This window comes from Miscanthus floridulus, chromosome 3 (assembly GCF_019320115.1).
Source record: "Miscanthus floridulus cultivar M001 chromosome 3, ASM1932011v1, whole genome shotgun sequence".
NCBI classification, from domain to species: Eukaryota; Viridiplantae; Streptophyta; class Magnoliopsida; order Poales; family Poaceae; genus Miscanthus; species Miscanthus floridulus.
Window position 1 is genome coordinate 138,000,026 of NC_089582.1, and position 22,069 is coordinate 138,022,094.

A 22,069-nucleotide genomic window follows, 5' to 3' on the forward strand; every position below is an offset into this window, starting at 1 on the left:
GGCTGATGCGTGGCGCAGGATGCATATCAATTGGAGATCGTCAGGTGGCCAGATTATTTTTACCAGCAGGTCAAACGTGCATGCTTGTGTGAGGTTTTGCATCTTGAGGAGCCAGATCAAATAGGAGTGACATGCATATTTGGAGTGGTGCTCATCACGAGGATTTATAGTAGATAATGGAGGCTCAGCGCGCTCTAGAGGCATGAGGAGGCAAGGACGTGGATTTCTTCTAAAGAAGGTGTAGGGACAAAATTATATATTGTCTACTACTACATGCATGACGTGATCAGGAATGAATCTGGGGAGAGAAATTCTCATCAAGAAGGAAACATGTGGACCATGTACGTATTTGGTTTGGACTCAATTTAGTTACGTGCGAAGGTTTCCTATTTAGAATAATCTACGTATTCGGCCAGGTTTCCAATATACGGCCGATTGGATGTCTCAGAAGATAAGTTTAACATTGTATAGTTGGACCTGTGTACGTACACCGTAGACCAGGTGCGCCCTATAAAGGGTGATTGGCTGATTGTTTCGGTCTCTCTCTAGCCAATCGACATTATCAATCTATTATTTTTCAGCATTATGCTTCTTTCTTCTATCTTAGGACAATAGTACATGCCGAACCTTAATCTTCATTAGGGATTGGTAATCTTTGCCGTTTTGCACTGAAAAACGGTTGGCTCTCCTCCACAAAAGCGAGGAACCCCTTTGCTAGTTTGTCCTATAAACTAGTCGCTCGTCGTCATGAAAGCACGATAGTTATTGTGTTGTTGCGCGGATCAATTTTGCATGCCAACACTTGAGCGGGACATGGGGCTTAAATAGAAGCCCCCACGAAATAGAACCGTTGGGCTCAAGGAGCAGCTGACTGTGCGCTTCCGGACGCACTGGTCAGGGCGACCGGACACACCTGGGCCAGTGTCCGATCAACGGATGCACGCCACACGTCCTTTCCTTCGAATGTGAGCCGTAGATCACCAATGGCTACTTGCCAACACCCGGACGGTTAAAGTTCGACCGAATGCTGAAAGGTCCTAATGGCTAGAGGAGGGATGAATAGCCTATTTAAAAATTTCTACAACAACACTAAGACAAGTGATTAGTAAATAAGATAGTGAAGCGAATTTTGCGCTAGCAATACACTTGCGGTCCAAGCCACCTACCCAATTCTAATTTCTATGATCTCTAGTATATCACACAAGAGCTAGGTCACTAATTTACACCTAGGTGATCAAAACTAGCTAGAGAACTACAACTAAAGAGTTACACTAGCTACAACTACCACAAGCACTACACAAGGTAAATACAAAGTAATACGGGAGAAAGGTAGAAGTGATATACTGCCATGGCAAGTGATCAATCAGTGAATACCAAAGAATACCAAGGAGACAATGATGACACAATCAATTTTTCCTCCGAGGTTCACTTGCTTGCCGGCAAGCTAGTCCCTGTTGTGGTGATTCACTCACTTGGAGGTACATACGCTAATAGGCATCACACGCCTAACCCGCAACCGGGTACCACACAACCAATACAAGACGAGAATCCACAAACCACGTGCAATCTACTAGAGTTGTCTTTGGCGCTCCGCCGGGGAAGGCACAAGAACCCCTCACAATCATCATGATCGGAGCCAGTGACAAGCACCTTCCTCCGCTCGACGATCCTCGCTGCACCAAGCCATCTAGGTGGCTGCAACCACCAAGAGAAACAAACGAATCCCACAGCGAAACACAATCACCAAGTGCCTCTAGATGCAATCACTCAAGCAATGCATTTGGATTTACTCCCAATCTCACAAAGACGATGAATCAATGATGGAGATGAGTGGGAGGCTTTGGCTAAGCTCACAAGGTTGCTATGTCAATGCAAATGGCCAAGAGAGTAATCTTGAGTTGGTCATGGGGCTTAAATAGAAGCCCCCACGAAATAGAGTCATTGGGCTCAAGGAGCAGCTGACTGCGCGCTGACCGAACGTGCTGGTAGGGGCAACCGGACCCACCTGGGCTAGCGTCCGGTCAACGGATGCGCGCCATGTGTCCTCTCCTTTGAGCGTGAGCCGCAGATCACCAATGGCTACTTGCCAACGCCCGTGCGGTTAAAGTTCGATCGGACGCGCCACGCCATGGCCGTACACGGCTACGTGGAGTCCGACCGCGTGAACGCCAACACCGCTGAGCCACTGACCTGACACGCTACTCCATGACCGGACACTCCACCAACGTGGAGTCCGATCAACTCCAGTAAGATACCAGAGAAGGTTTTTTACTATCGGACGCATCCGATCTGGGGTGATCGGACGCGCCTAGCGTCTGCTCCTCCTCCTTACTACGCGCCGCTACGTCACCATACATCACGGCTAACCGGACGCACCTCCATCGAGTCCGGTCATCTCCTTGCGCCAGCGTCCGGTCATAGACCGACGCTGCTCCCTTCACTGTAGAGCTGACTGGACGCGTAGGTCCAGGGTCTGGTCCTGCGTTCGATCACTCCCAGTGACCTCCTCGACTTCACAAATAGTGCCACCCTTGATCAAATGTGCCAACCACCAAGTGTATCACCTTGTGCACGTGTGTTAGTATATTTTTACAAATATTTTTATGGGTGTTAGCACTCACTAGAATCTAAATGCATATGCAATGAGTTAGAACATCTAGTGACACTTTGATAACCACATTTCACGATGAGTTTTATCCCTCTTAATAGTATGGATATCTATCCTAAATGTGATCACACCCACTAAGTGTGTCAATCACCAAACCAAAAAGCTCCTATGAAAATCACCTTTGCCTTGAGCTTTTTATTTTTCTCTTTCTTCTTTTTCAAGCCCAAGCACTTGATCACCATCATCATAATCTTCACCAATTGCTCTATCACTTAAAATGTGCTACCTATCTCATGATCACTAGAGAAATAGGTTAGCACTTAGGGTTTCATCAATTCACCAAAACCAAACTAGATCTTTCAGACATGTGTAACATCAGAGTAAAAACCACATGCAATACCAGATTTACTTTTCAGATAAAACATTTGCAACATACTCCTAAAAGCATATAAAACACTTGAAACATGCATTATGTGTAACACCAAGATCTACTTTTGAAACATCCAGATGAAACATTTGCAACATACGTCTGAAACACGTTAAACACTTGAAACATAGGCTTAAAACATGCGTATATTGTCATTGCAACATATGCAACATCCTAGATCTACTTTTGCAACATCCAGATGAAACACTTAAAACATAACTTTGAAACTTCTGAAACACTTGAAACACAGTGTTTGCTGCGCGGCCACGACCAACTTGGTGGGGATTGGAGTGGCAACGGCGGAGAAGGAGGAGGTCAAGGAGGGCCACCGCCTAGAGGGCCCCCACGAGGAGCGCTATCTCCTAGGTCACCCCACGTCGTGCGCTGATGCAGCCCCCTCGCCACTGCCGATAACACGAAGCATCGGAGCCGGGCAGCGACGGCGTGGGGACGAACACGACCATGCTAGTGTGGGTGGGAGTGTGGGTGGGGTGGGGGTGAGGGAGGAGATGGGGCGCGTGGCGCAGCACAAGATGGAGCGCGTCGCGGGATTAGGGAGCCAAAGCGTCGGTGGCGGGATGGGGCTTGAGCGAGTGACGGGTGAAGGCAGCAACAACATTGTGGGTGGGATGGGGCTTGAGCGAGCGACGGATGAAGGCAGCATCACAGCTAGCGCAGAGTGGGGCGTGGTGTCTGGGCAGGGACGGGGATGGAGGCGCCACGAGGAATGGAATGAGCGAACGAGATTTTATTATTATTATTATTATTATTATTATTATTATTATTTTCTTTGTAGAAGCACGTCCGGATGGGGAGTCACGGGACAGGCGTTCTTATAGTATCATTATCCGAAAAAAGTATACGCGTAACTATTTTAGAATTTTTATACAGTCAAAGTTAGTTACACATTTATGCATAGGAAAATTCTCATGTGGGATTTCAAACTGCATGTAACATTTCTTTTAGAACATGGTACATATTTCATTAAAAAGAGAAAAAGTTATTACAGCGACTATTTATTGGAAAAAAATAACAGAAGTGCAAACGACAACTACTGGGTAACATTCACAAAATGAACAATGAACTATGAAATGAAAAAGAAAGTAATCCGCTCATGGTCATTATAATAGGGCTAAAAATAAGGATATTGCAACCACATCAAGACCAACGTGTCCTTTTCCCACCATCTCAATTGTTGGACACTCCTTAGCACGCTTTAGCGTTCTTTTTCGAAATTCCAACATGAAGTCGACCATTCCACATGCCTCTCACAATCTCACATGGCCTTCACCGTGCCTCCAGGATCAAAGTGCTATATGATGGGTTGAGAATCAATTAATTCCATGTAATTTTGATTTTAGGAGAACAAAAACTAGAAATAACGTGTCTAAATTCATAGCTACAATGGCCTTCTTTTGAGATGGAGGGTGTATTTGTGAAATGAAGAAGTGCAACTTTTTTTTACAAAAGAAGTGCAACTTATTTATTATAGTAAAATGCACCGGGGTCCATTAACTTTCGTGGGGTGTCATGTAGGTCCATCAATCCTAGAACTGTATTTTTAGGTCATAAACCTTTTAAGTGGTTCTCCGTAGATCCATACCCCTTAATTTCGTTTGTCCATAAATCTAACGTACATTTACAGAAAACCCCTATCTTTATCTATCTTCTGCGTGCTTGCCCTTGCTGCCTCCACGCACTGAGCACGGACACCATCTTTGACAAATCGGACGTACGACACCAGCAGGTCGTAGATCGGGCCTAGCTCCGGCGAGTCCATCCAGTCCGCCAGCGCCGATGTCTGCGGCGGCCCGCCCTTGCCGAGGTGCCGCCCACTACGTAGAGCTCGTGCGTTGTCCAGGTTCCGAATGGCCAGTGGCCAGCGTCTCCTCGTTGTTGGCCACCACGTGCTCCATGTACAAGATCGCGTCCTTGCCGATGTTGTGCGTGCACCCGGGGCACCATGGTCTGCAGCGGCGCCAGCGTGGAAGCCATGTAGTCTGGCGGATGAAGATGAACCGGACGATGGTGAGGTAGACGCCCGACCGTGTGCTCGACCATACGCCACGAGGCCGATGAGAGATGCTCTCGTTGAAACCCTAGAGGGACGCGTTGATGGGCACGTCCTTGTTTTGAAGAACGGGAGGCGTGCGTCCTCGTGCATCGTCTGGTATTGCGACACCGCTGTTAACGCCTGGATGGACATGTCGCCTACGCTCTCCTCGTTGTTCTCAAAGGCGTTGAAAAACGTGGTCACTGGAGCCGGCCAGAGACCGAGCTGGAGCTGTGGCTCTGATTGAAGGCGGAGTGGTGAGCGACGAGCATGTTGGATGCACCGCCTGTGAGCTCCACGAGGTGCAACGCGTAGATGAAGATGGGGGAGCACCTGGTTGGGTTAGACAGCTGCCACAGCGAGATGATGGACGACACGTTGTGAGTGGTGTGCACGCACGCCAGCATACGCAGAGAGGAGAAATGGAGGGCGAGAAATGTCATAGGAGAACAGAGAAAAGCAGGAGCAGGCTCCTCGCTGACCGGAGTGCGCGCGCTGCGGTGTTCCAAAGCGTGTTCCCGGCGCCAGCGGCCTGCTACTGCCTGCTTGTTGCCTCCTTTTGCACCATGTGTTGTTGTCTGGACCTGAAGAGCCGCAGCACGCCAGCGCCTCGTCCCCGTCCAGCACGGCGTGCCGGAGAGCCCAGAGCCACCAGGTAGCGATGTGCACGCGCTCGGCCTGATCGACGACGCTGTGCACCATGATGAGCAGCATGCGCAGCCGCGCCAGCTGGTTGTCCACCCTCGTGTGCGCCTCGTACCAGCCCAACGCCGAAGACACGATCCTGGGGCCGAGCCGCCGAGGTCGCCGATCACCGCCGAGAGCGCGTGCTCCCCGAGCTCTTCCGCCTTGTGCTTTATCCCAGCTGACACTGCACATGCTGCTCGCGACTGCGATATCGTCATATCTGGGGTACAATGCATGGTTACGCCTACACTATCTGGTGGATCACGAGAACAGCTAACCTTGCATCCCTTGCTGCACCATCCACCATCTAAATCTGATCCTGCACCCGGGGGAGCGCCCGAAGTCACCATCACCACTGCTGCATGGAACAGCGCAATGCCACAGCGTGTGAAGGCGAGGAGGGTGCCAGCCACAGCGTGCTCCGCACCGGCTCCCTTGCCACGTTGGCCCCAGCAGGGGGGGGGGGGGGGGGCACATAGAAGATAGAGAAAGATAGGGTCTTTTCTGCAAATGTATGTTAGATTTAAGGAACAAAGGCCCCGTTCGCTTGTCTTGAAAACGGCTTATTCGGCTTCTTTTTTCAGCAGGAACAGTGTTTTTCTCTCACAACAATTCAGTCGGAACAGCGTTTTTCAGCCAAGTTTCAGACCAGCGAACGGGGCCAAAGAGGTATGGACCTACAGTGAACCACTAAAAAAATTTATAGACCAAAAAATACGGCTTTCAGAGTTGATGGACTTAGATGACAACCCCACAAAAGTTATTGATCCTCTAGTGCATTTTATTCTATTTATTAAACTTCTCGGTGACTAAACAGAGTCAGTGCCAAATGACATAATTCTATGAATAAAACACATTCAGCGCAATTTGGCCAATTGTATATACCAAATAGGACAATCATGTCCGCTTTAGAGCCTGCTTAGTTGCTGGTCATAAAATGCCACATCATAATTGTGGCCGTACTGTAAAAATTTTAACTCTCGTTTGGTTGAGAAACAAGTGTAGGCAATCACAACAAACATTAGTGATAACAAGCTAGATTCCTGTCACACTTTGCAGCGCCGATTTTTTGTCTCAACTACAGCCACTCCTAGAGATACATGGCCGGGTAGTACAACTATCTACTCAGAAAGGAGAGAGGAAGATGAAAATCAACTAGCTACATTTTCATCAAGAGCTAATCTCGTTTCCAATGATTCGTATGACTATTTTACACGATCTTTTTTTATTATTTTCTAAGTTATCGGTTAAAAAGAATTGGAGATGCCCTAGACTGTCAGTGGCAGCAGGAGTGAAAACCATGGTACTGTATAAGTTGGCAAGAACACCGCACCCATGGCCCACACGCAGGGTCAGCGGTCACCACCGGTCCGGTCGCTGAACAGCCACACCCTCCCACTCCCAGTCCCACCTCGCCGCGGCCCGTCCCTTTCCCCCTTCCGCGTCGCCGTCGCCGCGATCTGGCCGAAGCAAGTTCCCACGCACTCGTTCCTATCCCTTCGCGCCGGCGTGGCTCGCGCAGGGAGCGGAGCTGAGCCACCGCTATCAGATTTCCAGGCCATGATGATTTACCGGTCGCATTCTCACCAACCATCCTTCTCGTCGCCTCGTAGGCTACCAGATCCGCCGCTCGCACCTTTGAATATTTATTTATTGGGGAGGCCGGAGGCGGAGGTGTGGGTTGGAGAGGGGCTCGGATCAGCAGCAGCCGATCAGGAGGCCGGCCGGCCATGGAGGAGGGAGGCGAGCACACGAGTCTTCTGGTCAAGGTACGGCGAACCTGCTGTCGATTAGCCTCCGCCGAATCGGAGCTGTTCTTGCTTGCTTGCCGCGGAATGGTTTGTTTGCTGGGTTCGGGGATCACGCTCGCCAGGAGCAAAATGCGGGCGGTTTGGATATCCAAGTTTCATTTTTGAGTTTCACAAAGGGGCTATGAGTATAGAACTGTTGAACAAGCTGACGGGCATCTGATCGTGACATGCATGCATAGTGAATTTCTCGTGTCGTGAATATCTATTTGTGTTACTCTGTCGTTGGAAAAACGTTGAATTCTGTAGATCGTGCAGTATGCACAGATGTGTAGTATACATGGAAGTCGTTGCTTGTAAGTTTGGGATCTGAAAATGAGGAGAAATGATTGCAAAATTTCTTGCTTACATTGACTGCACAACTTAGATGATTGGACTTCATTACAGAAAGTTGTCAGATAAACTGTCAAAAAATTGTTTACTGTGGTCTCTCGTATGTTAATACCTGGCCTTCCTTCAGGCTGATGCATCATGTCATGGCAAGGAAACACAGAGTCTATTGGAAGCAAATCTAGGGCCACAGCTGAAAAGTAAATGCTCTGACTGGAGAGCACCGGCACTCATCCTGGGTGAGTCATGCTGTGCCAAGTCTAGCTTTTGTTCTGTGCAGTGTCAATATGTTCTTTGAAGCTGTCTGATGACCAACTCGTGTATAGAGCACCTAACACTCTTTTACATTCTTTAGTGTGATTTCTTATGAGATGCTTGTTTGTTTTTTCCTGGCTACTGGTATACAAAGAGTGATAGGTGCTCTACACGTGAGTTGATATTCTTCTATGGTTAGCTGATCCATGGTTTGCCTATCAATTCTAGCCACATTTCCTATAATTAGCCTATTTATGGTTTAACTGATCAATTCTCGGGGTGATATTCTTCTTGATTCTGTGACTATCTGCATTCCTTGATCGGGAGGATGTTAATCAGTTCAAATCCTGCAGGATTGGAATGCTTGGAGAGCATGGCTTTTAATGGCATTGCCACAAACCTAGTTGTGTATCTCCGTTCAGTCCTCCATGGTGGTATTGCTTCCAGTGCATCAACAGTATCTCTTTGGTACGGGACAAGCTTCTTTGTGCCAATGCTTGGAGCCGCCATAGCAGATACTTGCTTGGGAAATTATAAGACCATCCTGATCTCCCTTATCATGTACCTAATTGTAAGATATTTTTTCCTGCTCAGCTGCTTGTTTTTATTCAGCTCTTTTCATTTCAGGTTTGGTAGACTATTTTGGATAAGGATGCGAAGTTTCTCTCTCTATATATGTACAGTAAAATGCCAATGCTGATTGCAGGGAATGGTACTGATTACAGTTGCAACATTTCTGCCTTCTACTTCAATCTTATGCGATGTCAGCTCATGCTTGTCATCAAATGGAACTCAAACCGTGATTTTCTTTGCTGGTTTGTATCTCACTGCTGTTGGATGTGGAGGAGTAAGATCTGCATTGCTTCCATTTGGTGCAAACCAGTTCAACAACGAGAACAATTTAGTAGACATAAAAAGGAGAAGAAATTTCTTCAGTTCATTCTATATATGTGTCATCTTTGGTGTGATTACTTCTGGGACAATTATAGTTTGGGTTCAGGAAAATGTGAGCTGGGCTATAGGATATGGAGTTGCCACTACATGCATAGGTCTTGCTTTGATAGGATTTCTGGTGGGAACACCAATATTCCAACAAGATGAGCCTTGTGGTTCTCCAGTGAAGAGTATTTTCCAGGTTATTGTTGCCTCTTTTAGGAACATGACCTTGGAAGTACCTGCTGATAGCTCTCTTCTGTATGAGGTCAGGAGCAACCACATACAAAGGACAATACTTGCTCACTCCGATGATTTTAGGTACATCTTTTTTCTTTACTTACCATGAGACACTTGTATATATGTTTTTTTTCCTGTTTCTCCTGATCATTTTTTTGAATCTTCTTGAAACAATCATGCCACTGCTGGTCAATTGTTGATTTCTTAATGATTTCTGGAGTACCCATCATATATATACTTTCAGGATGTTCAATCTACAAAATGTATATATCTATCTCATGGATCCCATGATTTGAACCTAGTAATAAATAACTGTTCCTGAAACATGAAAACCAATGAGAATTACCTTTTCATCGGGTCATCGCTTCCTTAGTGGCGCGCTACATCGGCGCCCGGGTGTAGTGAAAAATGAGCAAGGGTCTTCGCATCAGAGTCGACGGGTGCGAAGGGTAAGGAAGCTAGTCGAACCAACTAGGATCCGTTTAGGTAGTTGGAATGTAGGGTCACTTACAGGTAAGTTAAGAGAATTAGTTGATACCGCGACTAGGAGGCGTGTAAATATATTATGCGTTCAAGAGACTAAATGGAAGGGTCAGAAGGCGAAGGAGGTGGACAATACAGGTTTCAAGCTTTGGTATACAGGGACAGTCGCGAATAGAAATGGAGTAGGAGTTTTGATTGATAAGAGCCTCAAGAATGGTGTGGTGGGAGTGAGAAGGCAAGGAGATAGGATTATCTTAGTCAAGCTTGTCGTTGGTGATATGGTCTTGAACGTAATTAGTGCGTATGCCCCCCAAGTAGGCCTCGATGAGAGTGCTAAGAGACAGTTCTGGGAAGACTTAGATGGCCTGGTTAGAACTATACCTAGTAGTGAGAAGCTTTTTATAGGAGGAGATCTTAATGGGCATGTAGGTACTATAAGCGCAGGTTTCGAGGCAGTTCATGGAGGTTTTGGGTATGGTAGTAGGAATCAGGAGGGGGAGGAAGTTCTGGACTTCGCGGTAGCTTTTGACCTGATGATAGCCAACACTTTCTTTAGAAAGAGAGAATCTCATCTAGTGACCTTCAGTAGCGGACAACACTGTAGCCAGATTGACTTTGTCCTCGCAAGAAGAAAGGACAAACGAGCATGCTTGGATTGCAAGGTGATACCAGGGGAGTGTGTTGTTTCTCAACATAAGCTTTTGGTGGCAGATTTTCGTTTTCAGGTGCGTGCCCGTAGGGATAAACAAGCTAAGATTGAAAGAACAAAGTGGTGGAAACTGAAAGGGGAGACGTCAGAGGTATTTAGGGAAAGGGTTATCAAAGAGGGCTCTTGGAAGGAAGAAGACGACATAAACAATATGTGGGACAAGATGGCAACCAACATTCGGAAGGTAGCCTCAGAGGTGTGTGGAGTAACCAAAGGAAGGGGACGCGAGGCTAAAGATACTTGGTGGTGGAACGAGGAAGTCCAAAGGGCTATTAAGGAGAAGAAAGAATGTTATAAACGCTTGTACCATGACAGGAGTGTGGACAACATAGAGAAGTATAAGGTGGCAAAGAAGACTGCGAAGCGAGCTGTAAGTGTGGCAAAGGGTAGAGCGTACGAGGATCTTTACCAACATTTGAGTACGAAGGAAGGAGAGAAGGACATTTATAGGATGGCTAGGGTTCGTGAGAGAAAGACACGGGACTTCAACCAAGTTAAGTGCATTAAGGATGAAAGGGAGCATCTCTTGGTAAAGGAGGATGAGATCCGACATCGATGGCAAGAGTATTTTGATAAATTGTTCAATGGTGAGAATATGGACACAACCTTTCAGTTAGATGACTCTTTTGATGACACCAATAGACGCTTTGTGCGGAGAATCCAAGAATCTGAGGTTAGAGAGGCGTTGAAAAGGATGAAAGGAGGTAAGGCGATGGGACCGGATGGTATCCCAATCGAGGTGTGGAGATGCCTCGGGGACATAGCTGTAGTATGGTTAACCAAGCTGTTCAACCATATTTTTCGATCGAACAAGATGCCTGATGAGTGGAGGAGAAGTATATTGGTACCGATCTACAAGAATAAAGGGGATATTCAAAGTTGTACAAATTATCGGGGAATTAAGTTGATGAGCCATACTATGAAGCTATGGGAGAGAGTTATCGAGCATCGCTTGAGAGCAATAACGCGGGTCTCTATGAACCAATTTGGTTTCATGCCCGGAAGGTCAACCATGGAAGCCATTTTCTTAATAAGACAAGTTATGGAGCGGTATAGGGAGAAGAAGAAGGACCTACACATGGTTTTTATTGACTTGGAGAAGGCTTATGATAAAATACCAAGGAATATTATGTGGTGGGCTTTGGACAAACATAAAGTCCCAACGAAGTACGTTGGGCTCATTAAGGACATGTACAACAATGTTGTGACTAGAGTTCGAACAAGTGATGGAGACACGGATGACTTCCCGATTAGGATAGGACTACATCAAGGGTCAGCTTTGAGCCCTTATTTGTTTGCTTTAGTGATGGATGAGGTCACAAGGGACATACAAGGGGACATCCCTTGGTGTATGCTTTTCGCGGACGATGTAGTGTTAGTCGATGAAAGCCGGACAGAAGTGAATCAGAAACTGGAGTTATGGCGGGAGACTTTGGAGTCCAAAGGTTTTAGACTTAGTAGAACTAAAACTGAGTATATGAGATGTGACTTCGGCACTACTACTCGGGAGGAGGAAGATGTTAGTTTGGAAGGTCAAATAGTGCCTAGGAATGATACCTTTCGATATTTAGGATCAATGCTACAGAGGGACGGGGATATTGATGAAGATGTTAGCCATAGAATCAAAGCCGGGTGGATGAAGTGGCGGCAAGCGTCTGGTGTCCTATGTGACAAAAGGGTACCACAGAAGTTAAAAGGCAAGTTTTATAGGACGGCGATTAGACCTGCTATGTTGTATGGTGCAGAATGTTGGCCTACGAAAAGGCGACATATTCAACAGCTAAGTGTCGCGGAAATGCGTATATTGCGTTGGATTTGCGGTCATACAAGAAGGGATCGAGTTCGGAACGATGATATACGTGAGAGATTAGGGGTAGCGCCAATTGAAGAAAAGCTTGTCCAACACCGGTTGAGATGGTTTGGACATGTGCAACGGAGACCTTCAGGTGCACCGGTGCGTAGTGGAATCCTAAGTCAGGATAGTAACGTGAAGAGAGGCAGAGGAAGACCGAAGTTGATTTGGGTAGAGGCAATAAAAGGAGACTTAAAAAGATGGAATATACCCAAAGACTTAGCCTTAGATAGGAGTGCTTGGAAGACAGCTATTCACGTGCCTGAACCTTGATTGCTTCTGTTGGGTTTCAACTCTAGCCTACCCCAACTTGTTTGGGACTTAAAGGCTTTGTTGTTGTTGTTGTTGTTGTTGGTTGGTGTTCCCAACTTCCCTTTCTATCCTGCACTTATTTAACTGTCTATCTAATTCCATCATTTTGTCTCAGGTTCTTAGATAAGGCAGCAGTTATTTCTGATCCAAGCTTGGTGTATGGAGGGTGTCGAAGCTCATGGAGTTTATGTGCGGTTACTGAAGTTGAGGAACTGAAAATACTTATCCGCTTACTCCCAATATGGGTGACTGGAATATTCTTTGCTGCTGCGATCTCTCAAATGCACACCACTTTCATTCAGCAGGGAGCTGTGATGAACACCAAGATTGGTTCCCTGTCCATTCCACCAGCATCCTTGTACTCATTTGAAGTGATATGTGTCACGCTCTGGGTACTTTCTATGAACAAAGTGCTTGTGCCGGCAACCAGAACGTATTTTGCAAATGGAGCAGAGCTCACACAGTTACAGAGGATTGGAATCGGTCGTTTCCTGATGATCTTTGCTATGGCAATGGCCGCACTTCTAGAAACCAAGAGGTTGCAGAGTGTTCAGGAGGGGGAACTGCTAAGCATTGTATGGCAGCTTCCACAGTACTTCGTCATTGCTGGGGCTGAGTGCTTCGCAGTCATCACTCAGCTGGAGTTCTTCCATGGCCAGGCCCCAGACTCCATGAAGAGCATATTAACAGCATTCGCGTTGCTCACCACTGCCCTTGGGAATTACTTGAGCTCAGCTATCATCACGCTCATTGCATGGGTGACCAGGGTATGGCATAGCCCTGGATGGATACCAGATGATCTGAACAAGGGACACCTTGATTACTACTACTGGTGTCTTACAGCCATCTCGTTGGTGAATTTTGTTGTGTATCTGTATTTTGCTAGTAAATACAAATTGAAGAAAGTTGTTATCTGCTAATACTACTTGTGAAATATCACCATGTGTAACATATGAAATGTTTATTTTTGTTCTTTATATGTATAGCAGTATAGGCCATGGAAGGACCTTATTTCCCCAAAATATCGTCCCTTGTTTTTCTCATAGCGATGTGTAAATGCTAGGAGAAAGATACACATTGTCTGTAGTAACTATTCATTCTCTGTTCTTATGCTGGAGGCATCTGTTGATTGTTTCAGTTATATACGAATGTAATACTGATTTGCTGGTGAAAGAAGTTTGGTGTAACATAATTTTGTTGAAGCATCCAGGATTTTGGAACAAAATCACTATACAATTGAACTATGGTATGACCTGTTGGTGGGACGGTGCTGGTTGTTGATCTTTAAGTTCCTTTTTTTGTTTTGTTAATGAAGATGGAATTGGAGTTCCCTCTCGACAGGGAAGAGTGCACTACATGGGAATCTAGTTGATTACTATAATGACATTTTATACTAAGTTTATGACCTTTTTAGCCATTTACTATTTTCTACGTTTCGAAATATAGGTTATTTTAGTTTAGTCATAAATTAAACCTTTTCAGCTTTAACTAAGATTTGGAAAAATACAACATCCACAACATTGAATTAGTTTTTATTAAATTGAAGCTAAATATCTTACCCTTGAAAAAGGGTTAAATTTATGTTAATAGTACATTTTTTTGTTATTGTAGACCCACATTTTAAAAGAGCACGTTAAACTTATGTTAGTAGTACATTTAATTGTTATTATAGACCCACATTTTAGAAGGGCAGCAAAACCTCATCACTAACGATAGTTCTCCTTGAAGCCATCCTGACCGTCCGATCTCAGATCGGCCCTCGACATTACCCTTGGCGCGTTTAGACCTCGGCAGCAGAGACTGCAGAACCGAACATCCCAAGTCCCCCAAACCCTTGAGACTCCGCTCCCCCGATCTCCGCCGCTCCAAAATGTGGCGCCGCCAGCTCCTCCGCCGCCTATTCCCATCTCCGGCCACGGGCGTCACCTCCGCGCCCCCTTCGCCTTTCCTGCGACACCTCTCTACCTCAAGCACCCCGATCCCGACCCCGGCTACTTCCCTCGCCTCCTCCCTCGCTTCGGCGCTCACCGCGCTCTCCACGACCCCGCCGCCATCCACTACCCCGGACGCCTACTTCTCCCTCCACTTCTCCGACGTGCGCCCCACCAACGCGCTCCTCGCCGAGGCGCTCGAGCTCTCCCCGCCCGCCACCTCCCGCGCCGCTGCCGACCTCTTCCGCTTCCTCGTCCGCTGCCGCTCGCTCCACCCCTCCGACGGCGCGCTCGCGCCCGTCGTTCGCCACCTCGCTCGTCGCCGCGACTTCCCCGCCGTGCGCGCGCTTATCCAGGAGTTTCCCACCGCTCTCGGGCCCGCCACGCTCGATGCCTATCTCCAGCAGCTCGCCAGAGCCGGGCGCCCAACGGACGCTGTCAAGGTGTTCGACGAATTGCCGGAGCAGCTCCGTAACCGCGAGGCTCTTACTTTGCTGGTCTCCGCCCTTTCTGCCGAGGGCTTCCCCTCGCACGCAGAGCGTGCTGCCAAGAAGGTCGCCAATGAGATCTTCCCAGATGACAATATCTGCAGTTTGCTGGTATCTGGCTATGCCAATGCTGGTAAGCTCGACCATGCGCTAAGGTTGATTGGTGAGACACGCAGGGGTGGGTTCCAGCCAGGATTGGTTGCATACAATGCTGTTCTTGATTGTGTCTGTCGGCTCTGTCGCAAGAAGGACCCACTGAGGATGCCTATGGAAGCGGAAAAGTTCTTAGTTGACATGGAAGCCAATGGCATTCCCCGTGATGCAGGGACATTTCGGGTTCTGATCACAAATTTTTGCAAGATCCGCAAGACAGAGGATGCCATGAATCTGTTCCGGCGTATGGGTGAGTGGGGCTGCTCACCAGATGCTGACACGTACTTGGTCCTCATCAGGAGCTTGTACCAAGCTGCCCGGACTTCAGAGGGGGATGAGATGATGACGTGGATGCGGTCTGCAGGATTTGGAGATAAACTTGATAGGAAGGCATACTATGGATTCATCAAGATTTTGTGTGGAATTGAGAGGGTTGAGCATGCTGTCAAGGTATTCCGTATGATGAAGGGTTATGGGCATACTCCTGGAGTAAAATCATATAGCTTGCTCATTGAGAAGCTGGCTAGGCACAATTTAGGGGATCGTTCCAATGCACTGTTCAGGGAGGCAGCTGCACGTGGTGTACCTGTGGCACAAGGAGAGTATAATATTGACAAAAGGTATGTCAAAGCAAAGAAGGAGAAGAAGGTGAAGAAGAGGCTGACTTTGCCGGAGAAGATGAGGTTGAAGAGCAAGAGGTTATACAAGCTCAGAATGAGCTTTGTCAAGAAGCCCAAGCGTCGAATGATCCGGGGTTAAGCATAATTTTAGGTATTCTCATAGTCATGCTGATTTCATTACTCGTTCCGTCGTTCGTAATACTATCTTGGCTTCAGCATTTGCCATGTCGATGGTGATCTTTTCTGAGAACCAGTTCGTCATTCCTTGTTAATCATTTTGTCCTGCGCTGCTGCCACTATATCTTACTTCATTGGACTTGAATTATAGATGCACAATAAAATCTTTTTTCCCCAAAGGTTCCAGTATGCAGACTCAAAACTCTGTTTAGAATATATTCTATGACACCATTATAGTTAGATGCTTATCAAGACTAGTTTCTCCATGAATGTGTATAAGACAAGTTATAAGGAAAAACGTACCAGTAGATGTTCATTATGATGCTGAATACAATAAAATCTAGGAAGGTTTTTATTTTTTTAATGAGGGAATTTAGCATGTATTTGTCTAAAGTGGGTAGTTTCACTTGAATTATATTGCTCAGCTCGTATGATCGTATCAATTTTTTCTGATCCAGTAACCACTAACCAGTAGATCATCCATGAATTCATTATAGCATTTAAATGAGTGTAGTTTCATAGGAATTTTTAGGTGCCCCCAACATTGCTTTCTCATGTTTTTTTTTTGTCAAACTGGCTATTTTGTTGTTTGTTTAATCTTCTGAAGCAGTTGCATAGATAATAAATATTAAATATTGGCACATTCAAAACGATTTGTGGTAATCCTTGCATCTCTGTGTGTGTGTGTGTGTGTGTTTTGGGTGCGTTGTACTTTAATCTCTCGTCTTCTTAATGCAATGACATGTAGCTTTCCTGCGTATTTGAGAAGAAAAAAAAACAATTTGTGGTCTGCAAATACTTGGTAAAATAAATACTAGAAATTTCATGAAAACCAAGATGCACTACTTACAAACACTAAAATTCCTGGATCACTCCTTTGTTAGGACTGGATGATGATAGAATGTGTATATATATCATATATGCAAAGCCTATACATCAATATCAAAAGCTTAACTTGCTTTCATGTTCCCTGTCCATTGTTACCTGGCTCTCTGCCTCCATAAAGCTAGTAGAAATTGGAATTTCTTATTCCTCTTTGTTTTGTGCAATCCATTCTGCTGCAGAATAATTCATGTGAACACTGCAGCTACATTTTTTTAGAAAATCTTTTTTTTTTACTTTACTTTATGGACCTTTCACTATGAAAGTAAAGCTGCTGTGATCAGGTTCTCGCACCAGTCTCAAATACGAGTTCCAAATAACTTCCTGTTATGTGTTGCTAAGGTTGCACTGATACATAGTCTCTTACTATCATGCTGATGTTTGGATACATATATGCATGACCAGAGCATACTCCATATTGCAGGAGTGGTATCCATTTTTTAAGCTCCCGTTTGGCACCAGAGCATATTCGGCATAGCATATTAGAATTTACTGAGCCCCACCACTACTACAAGTCTACATGTAGGCTCCAACTTTCTGTATTGTATCATATCATGAGCTTGGCTTACAAATTTGACTTCTTAGTTCTTATCATCCATTGTTGAACATATGGAATATGATGTGGCCATGCAACATCTTCCTTGCTCTTAAGTTTGAGCATCCTTTATGGAATTGTTTAGTGTTAGAACATTTACCATGTTTGTGAAGTTGAGAGCCATCAACACATGTGTAACTGTTTGGTAGAGGCAACACTACTATGGGTCCACTGGTGGCTGTAAATTACGAGATAAATGGAAATCATATAATATGCTAGAGGCCACTATCATTATCAGTGATTTTCCCAATCATCTCATCTGTTAGATTCCAGTTTGACCCAATTTTGTGCACACAACATGATGCCTCACACTGAGAAATCGAGGATTTAAAAGTTTGTGCTTTTTGCTGAAAATGTTTTCTTTTGTAAACTGCCTGCACGTCTTTCTGCAACTGTGGTACTAATGGTTTGTAATCATGTATCAGTTTGGTTGGAGCGGATGATCATGGGAATGGACACCACCAGATCCATTTATAACCCGGAAGATCAGAAAATTGTTGTCCACACAGGAAGACCAGAAAATTGTTGTCTCTGATTTGTGGCTGTCCTTTTGAGTGGATATGCAACATCATTTTTCGAATGGGAGAGCTCAGTACGGTTTCATTTCTTTTTGGGCAGGGTTGATGGCCTGGTGACTCCGGTGATGTTTAGTGCAACACCTTGCATTCCATTATAGCACAAATAATGTACCATTTCACTTAATTTAATTTACACTTCTGGTGATGTTCTGTACACCCTAGTTTTTCATTCAAAGCGTTGGAAGTCTGCCACAACTCGTCCAAAACTAACTAGACCACCTCTTGCTGAAGACGTTTGCTGTTTCCCTGTTTCCCGCACTTCTATGAGCGAAGATGTAATTTTTAATGTTCTCGAGTGCATGAGACTTCTACATGAGCATCGATTTTCACTCACTGAGAAAGTGACAATCGATAGGTGTATGTTTCTCCACACCTGCTTATTCATACGCGTCAAGTCACGGTGCGATGAGTACAGTATGAGAGGGCAAGCCGCACGTGCGCGGCAGCTCGACAGATGGGCGCAACCAAGCACAAGGATAAAGGCACCTGCATCCTGCAGTAGTAGAGTGGAGCTGTGGGAGGCTAAAGGCTTCACAGGCGCACAGCAAGAGGGCGAAGGAGACTGGGTGTGGATTTTTTTTTAAAAAAAAATGAAGAAGAGAGCAGGAGAAGCCCGCACACAACACAATCCGCAGCAGAGAAGTGCAGAAGAGAATTCAGATCAAACCCAAGGTGTCGTCGCCTTCGTCCTCTCCCTCCTTCTGAAGTCCTGATGTCGACGTCCAGTCGTCCACCCTCTCCTCGATTTCCCTTTTCGGTATTTAAAATATAAATCGCCAGCAATTCTGTACGCAATACGTTGAGTGCAAAGATCGTCTGCAGTACGTGTGCGTGCGCCTGCCCTTTCTTGCTTCACCTGCTCTCCTACGTAGAATGTGACCCAGCGATGCATCACGGCGGCCGGCTTTATGGAGCGTCACGGACCGAGGCCGTATTCCTGAGCTGCGTACGTGTCGCTAGAGATTACGAGCTCGGCCCCTGCCGCCGCCCCTGTGAGCAGGAGGGTCTCCGCACCTCTTCGCTTCAACTTATCAGTCGTCAGCCAAAATATATCAGTCGTCAGCCAAAATATATTTTTCTAAACCAACGAACCAGTATTAACCGGCTTATTAGCCGCAGAAACCGTCGCAGAGTCGCACGCTTGCGGCGGGATACATCGGCAGCCACGCCATGCTACAGCTCCTGCTCACGGGCTTCTGTCCCATCGTCGTTGACCCGGAGCGTCCTGGACGTCGACGATGATCCCTGCCTCTCGTCGCGATTTGGGGCGGGGCCGCGCCGTCCCTCACCTCTGGATACGCCACAAGCCCGTCTTCGGTGACCGTAATGCCACCTGGAAAGCGGCCTGGCTGCCGGTGCGGCCCGTCAGACACGCTAGTACAGTACTACTACTACTTGGGAAAGGGCTTCGTTGTTGGCAGCTCTGTCTGGTCGTCTTCCTGGTGGACAAAGCCGCGTTTTTCCACGGCCACCGTCCCCAACGTTCGTCGATTCCAACCCCGCCTCGCCACCTCTCCGTGTTTTCAATGGTCCAAACCCACGCAGGCCGCAGTCGTTTTTTCCTCCCGACCCGCGTTTCTTTATATCTCCCCCAAATTCCACCACCACCAACCTCCCTCTCCGTCCTCCTCTCCCACCACCGCCCCTCCGCCGCCGCCTGCTGTTCCATAAAGGACGACTAATCCATCCATCGCTCCGCTGCTCAGCTATGGCGCAGTTCGCGGTGCGGTCGCTGCTGCTGTCCTTGCTCCTGGTCTCGCCAGCTTTGGCTTCGCCCGGTATCGCGAAGCTCAACTCGTCGTCACCCCTCTTTGGCATCGAGTTCCCGCCGTTCAACACCGCCGTCGCCGTCACCGGCTGCGACAGCAAGCTGGCTGCAGCCGAGGCGGCGGTGGGTGAGCAGAAGCAGCCGGCGAGCCCGTCCCCGTCGCTGAAGCTGCACATGAACCGCCGCACCACCTCGGCGGGCGGGACACGGAAAGAGTCCTTGTTAGATTTGGCCAACAAGGACGCCGTCCGCATCGAGACGATGCACCGGAGAGCGGCGCGCTCCGGCGGGGACCGGACGCCGGGGTCTTCGTCTCCTCGGCGGGCGCTGTCGGAGCGGATGGTGGCGACGGTGGAGTCCGGCGTGGCGGTCGGGTCCGGCGAGTACCTGATGGACGTCTACGTCGGCACGCCGCCGCGGCGTTTCCGGATGATCATGGACACCGGCAGCGACCTCAACTGGCTGCAGTGCGCGCCGTGCCTGGACTGCTTCGAGCAGCTTGGCCCCGTGTTCGACCCCGCCGCGTCCTCCTCCTACCGCAACGTCACCTGCGGCGACCAGCGCTGCGGCCTCGTCGCGCCGCCGCCTGAGGCGGCGCCGAGGGCGTGCCGCCGCCCCGGGGAGGACTCCTGCCCCTACTACTACTGGTACGGGGACCAGTCCAACACCACGGGCGACCTGGCGCTGGAGTCCTTCACGGTCAACCTCACGGCCCCCGGCGCGTCCCGCCGCGTGGACGGCGTCGTGTTCGGGTGCGGGCACTGGAACCGCGGCCTCTTCCACGGCGCGGCGGGCCTGCTGGGCCTCGGCCGGGGCCCGCTGTCGTTCGCGTCCCAGCTCCGCGCCGTGTACGGCCACACCTTCTCCTACTGCCTGGTGGAACACGGCAGCGACGTCGCCAGCAAGGTGGTGTTCGGGGAGGACGACGCCTTGTCGCTGGCGGCGGCGCATCCGCAGCTCAATTACACGGCGTTCGCGCCCGCGTCGTCGCCGGCGGACACGTTCTACTACGTGAAGCTCAAGGGCGTGCTGGTCGGCGGTGAGCTGCTCAACATCAGCTCGGACACGTGGGATGTGGGCAGCGAGGGCGGATCCGGAGGCACCATAATCGACTCCGGCACCACGCTGAGCTACTTCGTGGAGCCGGCGTACCAGGTGATCCGGCAAGCCTTCATCGATCGCATGAGCAGGTCATACCCTCTGGTCCCGGACTTCCCGGTGCTGAGCCCGTGCTACAACGTGTCCGGCGTGGAGCGGCCGGAGGTGCCGGAGCTGTCGCTGTTGTTCGCCGACGGTGCCGTGTGGGACTTCCCCGCGGAGAACTACTTCATCCGGCTGGAGGACGGCATCATGTGCCTGGCGGTCCTGGGCACCCCGCGGACCGGCATGTCCATCATCGGTAACTTCCAGCAGCAGAACTTCCACGTCGTCTACGACCTGCACAACAACCGGCTGGGCTTCGCGCCGCGGCGGTGCGCCGAGGTGTAGCCGCCGGCGAGGCCTGCCTGAGAGGACCAACGATTCGAGCTCAGTCCCCGGCTTGATTGATTGGATTGGGAGGCAAATTGGGTGTAGAAAATTTCGGACGGTGGCACGTACGCAAGCTCTAGCACAAAGGTTTTATTTTTTTTGCACTTATTATATTGTCTCCAAAAGGAGAGAAGGTTAGGAATATTGTAGTACTAGGATCATATCGGTGTGTTATAACGGGAAAATATTCCATGGCTCCATGTCCAATGACCATTTGATCACCCAAATTCTAGAAATTGTAAGTTGTAGATCAAGAATGTATAGTGCACACAAACTTCTTCTTTTTCCAAGTAATTGCTCATGAACATGTGATGTACAACAACAGAATAGATTTGATCTTTAAAAGGAGCATGCACAGATTGTTCTTGTATCGAATATTATGAATTATAAGATAGGAGGTACGACATATGGAAAAAGATATTTCAAAACTATCTACACAGTCCAAAGAACTTGTTAAATAATTCCTTATGGAGCCTGTGCAATTTTCTTCTTCCATTTGGTGCAGTTGATAAATAAATCCTTTCGTAGCCAGTGCAATTTTCTTCTTTCAACCGTAGAAATTTCATCAACATCCTTGAGGTAGTTTACACAAGCGAAAAGGGGTGTGAATCCTCTCCAGGAGATTGCTCAAAAGAGACTCAAACTCATTT

At 47.8% G+C, this 22,069-nt stretch overlaps 3 protein-coding genes across 3 annotated transcripts; all 3 read left to right on the forward strand.

Annotated features, from left to right (window-relative positions):
• Positions 1-7,165: 7,165 nt before the first annotated feature.
• LOC136542580 (protein NRT1/ PTR FAMILY 8.3-like) lies at positions 7,166-13,873 on the forward strand. Its single transcript, XM_066535083.1, has 5 exons — positions 7,166-7,544; positions 8,044-8,152; positions 8,522-8,739; positions 8,875-9,422; positions 12,813-13,873. Exons 1-5 carry the CDS (start codon positions 7,506-7,508, stop codon positions 13,615-13,617), a joined length of 1,719 nt encoding a protein of 572 aa, XP_066391180.1. The 5' UTR covers positions 7,166-7,505; the 3' UTR covers positions 13,618-13,873.
• A 632-nt stretch (positions 13,874-14,505) lies between these two features.
• LOC136547147 (small ribosomal subunit protein mL104 (rPPR9)-like) lies at positions 14,506-18,502 on the forward strand. Its single transcript, XM_066539119.1, has 2 exons — positions 14,506-16,040; positions 17,969-18,502. Exon 1 carries the CDS (start codon positions 14,568-14,570, stop codon positions 16,026-16,028), a length of 1,461 nt encoding a protein of 486 aa, XP_066395216.1. The 5' UTR covers positions 14,506-14,567; the 3' UTR covers positions 16,029-16,040; positions 17,969-18,502.
• Positions 18,503-19,536: 1,034 nt separating this feature from the next.
• On the forward strand, positions 19,537-21,852 carry LOC136547148 (aspartic proteinase nepenthesin-1-like). The gene has a single exon (XM_066539120.1). The coding sequence runs from the start codon at positions 19,830-19,832 to the stop codon at positions 21,375-21,377; it is 1,548 nt and encodes a 515-aa protein (XP_066395217.1). The 5' UTR covers positions 19,537-19,829; the 3' UTR covers positions 21,378-21,852.
• The last annotated feature ends 217 nt before the right edge of the window (positions 21,853-22,069 follow it).